The 12,173-nt window shown below is 43.5% G+C and overlaps 1 protein-coding gene across 1 annotated transcript in view; it reads right to left on the bottom strand.

The window, feature by feature from the left end:
• Positions 1 to 516: 516 nt before the first annotated feature.
• Positions 517 to 12,173, bottom strand: part of LOC144530399 (uncharacterized) — a 21,231-nt gene continuing 9,574 nt past the window's right edge. Inside the window, exons 2-5 of the mRNA XM_078269964.1 lie at positions 8,157 to 8,379; positions 5,793 to 6,082; positions 3,726 to 3,858; positions 517 to 1,356 (exon numbers count right to left, since the gene is read on the bottom strand). Of these exons, the coding sequence (XP_078126090.1) occupies positions 1,340 to 1,356; positions 3,726 to 3,858; positions 5,793 to 6,082; positions 8,157 to 8,325 (609 nt within the window). The 5' untranslated portion in view covers positions 8,326 to 8,379 and the 3' untranslated portion in view covers positions 517 to 1,339. The remainder of the gene's footprint in view (positions 1,357 to 3,725; positions 3,859 to 5,792; positions 6,083 to 8,156; positions 8,380 to 12,173) is intronic.

Genomic DNA, 12,173 nt, shown 5'->3' on the forward strand with positions numbered 1-12,173 from the left:
TATTATATAAATGTAATGGATTGTGTGAAATGTGATATATATATCGTCTCGTATTAGTCGAGGCCGCTGAATTGAAATGGTATCGTGGTAGACTTAGCTGTTTTTGAAACCGTTCCCTTATTCACTCACTATTCCCTATTCAGTGTTTATTAAAGAGTGAACTATAACTATATATAGTGTGTGTGTGTGTGTGTGTCTGTCTGTTTTTTATGTGTGTGTGTGTGTGTGTTTGTGTCTGTCTGTCTGTGTGTTTTTTATGTGTGTGTGTGTGTGTGTGTGTGTGTGTGTGTGTTTTTTATGTGTATGTGTGTTTCTGTGTGTGTGTGTGTGTGTGTGTGTGTGTGTGTGTGTGTGTGTGTGTTTTTTATGTGTGTGTGTGTGTGTGTGTGTGTGTGTCTGTGTTTTTTATGTGTGTGTGTGTTTCTCTGGGTGTGTGTGTGTGTGTGTCTGTCTGTATTTTTATGTGTGTGAGTGTGAGTGTGTCTGTGTGTGTGTGTGTGTGTGTGTGTGTGTGTGTGTGTGTGTGTGTGTGTGTGTGTTTGTGTGTGTGTGTGTGTGTGTGTGTGTGTGTGTGTGTGTGTACTATTTCCGCGATAGGGAATGGTTTCCAACACAACTATTGTAATATCAGCAAATATCTTATCGTTGTCCAAAGAATCGTTAGCGTTAATCGTATGGTGATAAACGTGAGATTCCCAGCCCTGGTTAGTGAAGAGCAGCTCGATAAGAAGCGACGTCAGGACTCCAGCAGCAGCAGCAGCAGCAGCGAGTGTGTTTTGCCAATAAACACCGACAGGAACAGCTGGAAGATGAAGATACAAGTCATTCTCACAGTACAGAGACTCTGACAGTTTGTCTCCGTGTTCGTGTTGGGCCATCAGCAGCATCGCCCACTTCTCAGTTCAGCTGAAACACCAACGTTTTTAATCATTTGGCATCAAAACGGTGAAAAGTTTGCACCAAATACTAGCCCGAATAATCCCATTTCTGTAGAGGCGGATGTGTCCCATCCCGTGACGGGACTTGTTCGTGGTTGAGAGGAGATAAGATGAATGAAACGAGCGTGGTGCGATCCATCCTCTTTTCCTTTGTGTGAGTTGGCGGGGGGGGGGTGTCGGTCGTGTCGGAGGTAGAGCGTCAGGCGGATCCATGCTCGGCGTGCAGCGAGAAACAACAGCAAAAAGGACAGGAACAGATTGTGTTTTTCATCCGGTGCAGCAGGCGCTTTGACAAACGATGGTGTTTCAGGGAGTCGGGGGGGGGGAGGAAATGGTGTCGTGTGGGTCGGGAAGTCGGTCGGGAAGTCAGAGAAGTCGCCGCTCCAGCGTTTTTTTTAAAATCAGGATTTTAAAATCACTGGAGAGACAGAGAAAGGAGACAGAATGTTACAGTTTAAAATCGCCTTTACATCATGGGGCGACCTCTTCTGATTCAGTGCAGCGCTGGAAGAAGTATTCAGATCCTTTACTGCAGTAAAAGTACTAACAGCACACTGTAAAAATACTTGTACTGTTACAAGTTAAAGTCCTGCAGTGAAAAGTATCATCAGGAAAATGTAGTTAAAGTATTAAAAGTAAAGAAGAATACTACAATAAAGTGGAAAGGAGTGAGGAGTGTGTGTGTCTGTCTGTGTGTGTGTGTGTGTGTGTGTGTGTGTGTGTGTGTGTGTGTGTGTGTGTGTGTGTGTGTGTGTGTGTGTGTGTGTGTGTGTGTGAAAGACAGCGGTACATATTAAGTAGTTAAGGTTTTAACTGTGAATGTAGCAGCTTCATTGTCTGTACAGTTTAGGCTGACTTGTAGGCCTTAAAACTACATGTGTTTTGTGTGCAGGAATCTTAATGTGTAAAGTAACTAGCAACTAAAGCTGTAACAGATGAATGTAGTGGAGTAAAAAGTATATATATATATATATATATATATATATATATATTTCTACATTCTGCAAGTTTAAAGCTGAAAAGACTTTTTGGATGACTGACAGTGAAGATTTGACTGCAGTAAATATACTTTTACTTTCAGTACTTGAACTACATTTTGATAACAAAACTTTTACTTCATTGAGGCCTCCTGCACACTGCCTGCGTGACACGCACGTCTCAGGCGCTGAAAAACGCGTGCATGCTAGAAATAGGAACGGCGCCTATTTTTCACACAACATGCAAGCGTGTCGGAAGCGTTTCCAGTCAAAATAGAATAGAATACGTTTATATTGTATTTGTGTCATTTTGACACAAATACATATTAATAAATGAGATTTTGATGTTTGAAAGTCTCTAGGTTTTGACATAAATGCAGATATAAATGTAATAAATAACAAAAAAAATTATTTTCAAATATTGCACCTGTCAATACAGAACGAAATATTCTGTAGCCTATTTTGCTGTCAATACTGCCGACGTTGTCTTTGCTGTAATCAAATCAGTATATATTTATGTTTATGTTTATGGGAAACATCCATGTGTCCAGACAAGGCTAGCAGCAGCAGCGCCGCGTCAGACACGTTTCTGCTGTGCAAAGACATAGAAAACGCCACGCAGCCGCCACGCAACTGACACGCAACAGAAACGCCACACTCACCCTACGCAGCCAGTGTGCAGGAGGCCCTAAGGGTTTTGAATGCTGGACTTTAACTTGTTGTGGAGTACGTTTACCGCGTGGTATTAGTGTTTTTACTGCAGTAAAACATCAACCATTGCTAGTACATTAAAACAAAGACATAAGAAATAGAAAAAAAAATGCTTTATGTGACAAGAAAGATCAATCTAAATGACTTTTTCAAACGTGTTCATTAGAGCAGCGTGATTATACATTTTCTCTGCTCGGCTCAGAGCTGAGGACATTTCAGTTCATCCACTAAAACAGTGTTTATATTCAGTAAATGGCCTTTGTGTTCCTCCAACTCTCAGTGAATGAATGAATAAAAGATGGATAACTGTCACAGATCCTCTTCAAAAAGGAGTCTAAAGTCCCCAGAGCCATTTTGGCTCCACTGGCAGCCAAATCATTACAAACTCCTGCGATGTAAAGCAGATCATTTCAAACCTCTTGACCAGTGGTTCTCAAGTTTTTTTCAATAATGTTCCCCCTTTGAACAGTTATTTTAAGCCATGTACCCCCTAACCAGCGCGAATAATTTTTGGTAGAAAAAAAAATCTATATAAAGAGGAAGAATACAGCGATAGATTCAGAAAACAGCCTTGTACCTGGAGAACATTTAAATGATGATGGAAAAAGGAGACAAAAAGTTGAAAAAAGACAGTAGAAAGAAGGAAGTAAGCAAGAATAGGTCGAAAACAGTAATAAAAACTTTGAAAAAAAACAGTCAAAAGAAGGAAGGCAACACTAGGGCGACAAAAGTGACAAACTTCGAAAAGTGACAAACTTCGAAAAAAAGAGTATAAAAAAAGTAAGGAAGAAAGGCAAGAATAGGTCAAAACAAGCAACAAAACCTTCAAAAAAAGATGACAAACTTCAAAAACATGGACAAAAACTTTGATAAAAGCGACAAACTTGAAGAAAAAAAAACTGAAAAACATTTTGCAAAAATGTCACGTACCCCTGCAGTCCTCCAAAGTACCCCCAGGGGGACACGTACCCCCATTTGAGAACCACTGCTCTAGAGGATATCCCAACATTTCAAAAGAAATTCACAGTATTTCCAATTGATTTAAAGGAGCAAAAGAATAGTTTTGATCCAGCTGAATAAATGTTCAGATGTAACTCACGTCCCCAGTTGAGGGCGATGCCAGCGGCGATGATGACGATCCCTCCCAGGATGGAGACCACGGACAGGACCATGGCGTTACGGCCGAGACGCCGAGCTCCGTCCACGTTGCCCTGCTGCAGACTGTTCCGGGACTGAACACAGTGGAAACAGTGAAAAACGTGTGTTTAAAACCCTGCTGTTGTCTTCCTGTCAGCCATGCAACCTTTGGGGTTTTCTGGCTCGACATTTGAAAAGGCCAGTTTTTTATTTCCAACATTTTCGTCGACAAATTTGTCACTTTTTCCAGAAAAATTGACAATTTCTTTCTGCGCCTTTTAAGTTTTTGTGGATTTTTTTCACTTTTTCAGACGTTTTTGTCACTTTTTTTTTTTTTTACGTTTTTGTCGATTGTTTCTGCGCCTTTTAAAGTTTTTCTGACATTTTGGTCACTTTTTCTGACATTTTTGTACATTTTTTCAACATTTGGGTCACTTTTTTCAACGATTGTTGATTTTTTCAACCTTTTTGTCGTCTGGGCGTGAGCTTTTTTCAACGTTCTTTTTTCAAGTTTTTCTCTCCAAATGCTATACAATTGAATAAAACACCCAAATTCAATGAAAGTAGTGAACGGATCATTTATTTTACTTGCGAAGAGCGTTGCATGGAACCATCAGCCTTACTTTTTTGGGAAATTTGGTTGAAAGAAACCCAACATTTCTGATAGCGAACGAGCTCCGTCCACATTGCTGCAGGCTGAACAACGTGAACAACGTGTTGTCTGCCTGTCGACCGTGAAACATTTTTCTTTTTCTGGGTCAAAATTTAAAATGCCAACGTTTTGTTCAAACGTTTTGGTCGTTTTTTTGTTTTTTTTACATTTTTGGCGTTTTTTCTGATGTTTTTGTTGACTCTTTCTGCGCCTTTTTAAGGTTTTTGTCCCAGGTTTTTAAACTTTTTAAACAGTAGCGATGAAAACTTGTCATAAAAAGCAACAAAAGCATCAGAAGAGCAAAAACACCGGAAAAAACATCAGAAATTAAATTACAAAAACACAAAAAAACATTGAAAGAAAATTCTAAATGTCATAAAAAGTAACACCGTGGGACTTTAATCTCCCAAATCCTCAGTGGCAGTCAAAAGTTGTCGGAGCGTAAACTATGCTATTTGAATGTGAATCACTTTCTGTGGACAATTTCTGTTAAAATATACAGACAACACAACTGTAAATACACAGATATTTCTAAGAGTGTAGAGTTTAAGATTAAGACAGAAAAGTTTTTGTTGGGTTTCATTTCTACACAAACTGTAGGTGTTGTCAAAGGTCTCCGTTTGCGTTGAGACCCTGCAGATTCCAAACCAAAAACGGGTCAGAACTGTTTGGCGAACTTTACAGTTAAATTTAGCAAGAAAAGGTGACTGTGAACCGTGTAGGAATATTTTATTAAGTAAATGTGTGCATGTGCTCGTTGCAAAAGAGCTGTGTGCAGTCAAATAGAGGAAGTGGTTAAAAGTACTCTTGGTGACCTCTTGATGCACAGAAGATTAAGCTTAAGTCATAGAAATAGTTTTGGCCTTATATGGCATAAAAGTGAATTGTTTGAAGGTTACGAGAACAAGAAGAGGAAGTTGCACCAGACAGAGGACCCAACCCTGGCGTATGGTGTATGAAGATAGTAGTTTCTGCCTAGAAACAAAGAGACACCCCCCCTGTGAGGTGAGGATAAGAGCGTAGGGAGAGGGTAGTTTGGCGCGCATTCGAACCGAGATCTTGGTGGACTGGGCTCTGACTTGATATCTGTTGCTAGGGAAACTTAGCCTCTGTTTTTGTGAACCCACAGCTGTGTTTGTAAACTTTTATGCTGGACTCAGTAAACTTGCTTAACTTGAATCCATCGTCTCAGATTGATCCCTGAGTTTTGAAATCCATAAGTCCTATCAACAAATACGCGGGAATTAGGGTAATTGGAGTCAGATATCTCGGCCTTCAGGCCTGTGTCCTTTTCGCCTGAATTCCATTTCTACAGCCGGGTAGAAGTTAAGGAGAAAACACAAGACTTTCACCCAGGAAAAAGTTATTGACTCTTACCATGACGGAGAAGACGAGGGCTACAATGTTGATGGGCCACAGCGGGCAGAAGCAGGACATGATGGCCAGGATCAAGTAGTCTCTGGGCTTGGACCCGTCCGCAGCGGCCTCCGTGATAGCACTGGGCCGGCGGGTGAGCGAGGGCCTGGGGGAGCCCGCCGCCACCGAGCCAGACCGGCTGCTCAGACCGGGCCGGCCGTTAGCATGGCCGCCCGGCTGGGCGTGAAACTTGGGCGACACAGAGGACACCGTGGGAGACGAGTCCACCCGCACAGGACCCACGCCGTTACCTGGAAGAGGAGAAAGAAACAAAACGTATGGATTTGGGTTTTTCAAAGATTCACATCTTCAGTAGGAAGCAAAAGAGCTTGTGAACAGTGACCGATGACTTTACCGTCTCTGGTTCCTGAAGTGTTTTTCCACGTTAAATATCTCCGTTGACGGAGAGTTTTAAACCTGGAACTGAGCCAACCAGCTACGAGTTGAATCGTGACCATAAAACATTTGATTAGGCACAAAAAGTTTGTTTGTTTGTTAGTTTGTTACACCAACAATACATCCAAAAACCCTGGTCTTCGATTTGTCCTCTCTCCATGTCGTAAAATAGATCCTGATAGATGGGCTTTGGCTCTAGACCAGACCGGCATCAATGAGGCTCCCTATGAAAGGGAATAATCGCACTGGAGCATCAGGAGACAAACAGGAAAATGCTGAAAAAGCTGTTGCTGTGTAGCGGGTTAATCAAGACTTTCATACTGATTTATGAGGCTCATAAGAACGTGAATATTCTCAGTGTGGTAAATGATGTTGGTGACAGTTACTACTGAAGGATAGCTAGCTAACGTTAGCTTTAGTGGGAGGCTGCAAACAGTTTATCAGCATCAGACTGTCGTCTCCAACTAAATCTCAACTTATAGATCGAACAGTTCATATTAATAACTCTGCCTAACAATAGTTATTTAATCAGATATGTATTTCTGAATAAGCAGTATGCAGCCATAGTGTTGGGTAATTGATCTACTGATGTACGGGGGAAGACTGAGGGGACATGACGGCGATCAACCTTAGTTTATTGCGGTATCGTGAATGCTCAGGTTCTGGCAAAGTCACACAACAAACATTAGACATATGTATAAAACAAACCATCTGTTTAACAAGAAAAAACTCCACACATTTGTCAAAATTATAATCCAAACACACTTCTATGGGATCGTCTGTTTACTATCCCCCAAAAGGGGGCACGGCCTTGACCTTTAACTTCTAACAGGAGCAGAAACTTTTGTTTCTCAATCTCGTAGCTCGGGGTCAGTCTACCTCGGATGTTTTTAGACATTTAGATATTATGGATAATAATCTAAACCCTTACGCAGAAAATGAACGTGATTTTTACTTCCAGAACCACACTGTTGAGCTTTAAGGGCTTGGAGCTGAGAGCCAAAGACAGAAAGTCAGCCAGAATTAAGACGCACAACATGTTGTTGGTTTTTGTTTTTTCCTGATATTTGATGAAAATAAGAAGAACAACGCTAACCTTAGTTTTAAAATAAAGGTTTTCATTTATAACAGTACTGTTTGGCAGCTAAAATCCACCAAGAGTATATTTTTGTTCATTTTAATATTCAATGAATGAAGTTAATGTACACTGCTGGCTTGTGTATTTCCCCCCTTATCTCAAAAAATGTAACTTCAGTATTTTTCAACCGGGATCCTATTTTCCCATGTTTTTGTATCTAAGTGACTGATGGGAACAACAATCTTTGACATTGGTTCAGTGTTAGGCAAGAAACAAGCTGCAATGTAACATTAAAGCATCAGTCAGCGTCCACTAAAAGTTCTAAGTGTCTAACAACATTATGGAAAGGATCCCTACGAAGATAGATCTTTTTAAAGAGTAAGATCCTTTTTGGTTAACATGAAACAGCCCCGAAATCCCCATCACCAAACCCACCAGACTCCATGTAAATAATCATTACTTTTATCAGCGTAAAACACATTTCATTCAAAGTCGACAGAATCAAAATAAAACTCAAAAAACTCAAAAATCAAAAGCTGTCTTGGTTCGTCTTTCCACTGTTCCAACAATCACCACTCTGGTTTGGTTGAAATAAACCCTTAATTCACCCATTTACATGTGGAAATATGCTGGCTCTATACACACTAAAAGTACTGATGAAAACAGGTTGAAAAATACTGAAATTACTCTTTATTCTTTGGTCATACATCATATTTTATTTGGTGCTACACTGGGTTTTATTAATCTGAACCAGCAAAGGAACTAAGGTTATTAAGTACACAAGGCTACTTAAATAAAAAATACTTATAACTTCCTGCCATGGATTGTTTTTACAGGACGGGTGTATTTACTCTCCACTTCGCCGATCACGGTGAGGTGCTCCATGTCGTCCGTTTGATTGGCGTCCGGAGCGTGCGTCACGCTGGCCGGTTGAAAGGTCACGGGGGCGTGGTCGGCCTCTCTGCCCTGCTGCGAGCTGATTGGCTGCTGGGACTCCTCCATGCTGCTGCTGGTCGCCATGAGACGGGGAAGACGAAGAGAAAGGTTGAAGAAAAGTTGAAGGCACGGCGCTCTCTGAAACCAATCACAGAGACTGAGTCAGACAAACAACACAGCCTCACTCCCAACACAGTCTCCCTCCCAATAGGTCTCACTCCCAACACGGTCTCACTCCCAACACGGCCTCCCTCCCAACACGGCCTCACTCCCAACACAGTCTCCCTCCCAACAAGGCCCCCCTCCCAACATGGCCCCCCTCCCAACATGGCCTCCCTCCCAACAGGGTCTCCCTCCCAACACGGTCTCACTCCCAACACGGTCTCACTCCCAACGCGGTCTCCTCTCCAACATGGTCTCACTCCCAACACGATCTCCCTCCCTCCCTCCCAACACAGTCTCCCTCCCAATAGGTCTCACTCCCAACACGGTCTCACTCCGAACACGGTCTCACTCCCCCCCTCCCAACACGGTCTCCCTCCCAACAGGGTCTCCCTCCTAACAGGGTCTCCCTCCCAACACGGTCTCACTCCCAACAGGGTCTCACTCCCAACAGGGTCTCACTCCCAACAGGGTCGCCCCCCCCCAACATGGTCTCCCCACCCAACATGGTCTCCCTCCCAACACGGTATCACTCCCTCCCTCCCAACACGATCTCTCTCCCAACAGGGTCTCCCCCCCAACACGGTCTCCCCACCCAACATGGTCTCACTCCCAACACGGTATCCCTCCCAACACAGTCTCCCTCCCAATAGGTCTCACTCCCAACACGGTCTCACTCCCAACACGGTCTCACTCCCAACATGGCCTCATTCCCAACACGGCCTCCCTCCCAACAGGGTCTCCCTCCCAACAGGGTCTCACTCCCAACAGGGTCTCACTCCCAACAGGGTCTCCCTCCTAACAGGGTCTCCCTCCCAACACGGTCTCCCTCCCAACAGGTCTCACTCCCAACAGGGTCCTCCCCCCCAACATGGTCTCCCCACCCAACACGGTCTCCCTCCCAACACGGTGTCACTCCCAACAGGTATCCCTCTCAACACAGTCTCCCTCCCAACAGGTCTCACTTCCAACAGGTCTCACTCCCAACATGGTCTCCCTCTCAACATGGTCTCCCTCCCAACATGGCCTCCCTCCCAACATGGCCACACTCCCAACATGGTCTCCCTTCCAACACGGTTTCACTCCCTCCCTCCCAACACGGTCTCCCTCCCAACAGGGTCTCCCTCCCAACAGGTATCCCTCCCAACACGGTCTCCCTCCCAACTGGTCTCACTCCCAACAAGTTCACCACCCCAACATGGTCTCCCTCCCAACACGGCCTCACTCCCAACATGGTCTCCCTCCCAACATGGCCTCACTGCCAACACGGTCTCACTCTCAACACAGTTTCCCTACCAACAGGGCCTCCCTCCGAACACGGTCTCCCTCCCAACGCGGTCTCACTCCCAACATGGTCTCACTCCCAACAAGTTCACCACCCCAACATGGTCTCCCTCCCAACACGGCCTCACTCCCAACATGGTCTCCCTCCCAACATGGCCTCACTGCCAACACGGTCTCACTCTCAACACAGTTTCCCTACCAACAGGGCCTTTCTCCGAACACGGTCTCCCTCCCAACGCGGTCTCACTCCCAACACGGTCTCACTCCCTCCCTCCCAACAAGGTCTCCCTCCTAACACAGTCTCATAATGCGTTCCATTTGCCTGGCAACGCAGATGCTGGAGCTCGGAATGATGTCATGCCCGAGTTGAATGCGTTCTATTTACAAGTCGGATTTTTCATTGTTTTCATTAGCTCTAGCCAGGATAGCCATTGTTATCAATATCAGTTTATAACAACGCATTATGCTGTTTTTTTTGCATACAAACAGCGTAACACAGATAGAAGTTGGACAGGATTTTGTGTACGACTGATTAAGTGAGACTCAAATAAGACAGACGTGCTTAACTTTATGTTACTACAGCTTTCAGTACTGTTGGTGCACAGAGCAGCAATGTTGGATTTTGAGCTCGGACAGGGGGCGTGTTTCCGACTTTGACCTCAGAAAATCCGACTACGAATGGGCACGCTCCCAGAACAGTGTCACTCCTAACACAGTCTCATAATTCATATGATACCCTCCGTAATTAGGCGACCGCCAGCTGGTCACACGACAAGTTTAGACACCAAAACGACTAGTTAAGTGTAGAAAAAAAGATTGTAGTTTGGGTTAAAACTAGGGATGCACCGAATCCAGGATTCGGATTCGGCTGAATATTGGGCTTTTTGACGGGGTTCGGTTTCTGCCAAACCGTAGAATTTTTTTCCACCCACCCTGCGCTACACTGGTCAACGAATGATGCCGCCGTTGATTGCGGGAAGATGTTTACGTAGGTGGACCGTTCAATGCAGTAGGCTGTGAGAAAGTGAAAATGGGAGCAGAATAAGTGTTGTTTGGCAGTACTTTCAGTCAAAAGAAGGCCATTCAAGTCCAGCTTCATGTTCAATTTACAAAGCTGATTTGTCTCACGGTGGCAAGGACCCTAAACAATACACAACATAACCGCTGTTAAAACATTTGTGTATGAAACATCCGAAAGAACACAAGTTGTGCATGAAGGAATCTACAGACCACAGCCAAAATGCAGCAACTTCAGGTACGGCAAAGGAAGGACAGTCACTGTTTACTTCATTAATGTGTTTACTGTGTTAATGGACTGAGGATGGGAGTAGGATTTGTTATTTCGGTTTCGGATTCGGCAGAATCTTAACCAGTGGATTCGGTATTTGGCCGAACCCCAAAAATCTGGATTCGGTGCATCCCTAGTTAAAACAGCGGCCCCCTTGGGTAGTACTCCAGCGACACAAACATCCATTTCCTTTAAGAAAGTCTTGCGTTTTCCCCTGAGACACGAACTCCGTTCCCCATCTTGAAAGCATATGAATGGTTCATGAGAACAGCCTGGGTGGTGAGACTTTTCTGTCAGAAAATGAAGACGAGTTCTCGTCTGACTGAGAAATCGGTTTTCCAGAATAAGAACGTTTTAGTTGCCTGTAGCACACAATATAAAACAGATCCATCTGTGTGATACCGATGTAATATATATTGTATGTATATGATACAGATGTCTCTGTGTGGGCTGATAAGGTTGTTGATTTATTGCAGTGACTCAACAGATTTCTGGCTCTGTGTCTCTAGTGTAGGTGGACGTGAGCTCAGGCAGAGTTTCTTTTAAAGTCCGACCGCACACTGACAGACCAAGATATGTCTATATATATATATCTCGCTCTCTTCAGACAACGTCTTAGGAAATGATTGTTCAAATTCTAGGAGAAGTCCCAGCAGAAAGCATCACTGTACAAGATTATACATCCCCAAACAATTCGTTAAACCAGAAACACCCTGGAAAAAAAGGCCACTTCAAATAAGATGATCCATCTTTTACAAAAAACACTGCAGCCTAAAAATCTTATGAGATGTAAAAAAAAAAAAAAAAAAAAAAGCTTGTTTCCTCTGAGATACGACTCAAAACGAGATTTGGACACTCCCAAAACACACCTGCGCTTCACGCTGTGCCCATAGATCGTTAAAATAAGGCCCTCAGACTTTAATACACGAATATACTTGATAAGAGTTTGCTTTTTGCAGTGCTCTATTAAACACACAGAACTATTAACCAGCTGCAGATAAAACTGTTGTACGAACAATCACAATAACTCGTTAACGGAGAATACTGCAGTGATTTAGTGACGCAGTGGTGGAAAGGAACTATGAGTAAATTTACTCGAGTATACTTAAAGTACTTGTACTTTTCTTTTCATGCTACCATCTACTTCTACTCCAATACATGTATCTGACAGCTTTATTTTCTCTTCAAATTAAGATTT

The sequence above is a fragment of the Sander vitreus genome, chromosome 15, assembly GCF_031162955.1.
Source record: "Sander vitreus isolate 19-12246 chromosome 15, sanVit1, whole genome shotgun sequence".
NCBI lineage: Eukaryota > Metazoa > Chordata > Actinopteri > Perciformes > Percidae > Sander > Sander vitreus.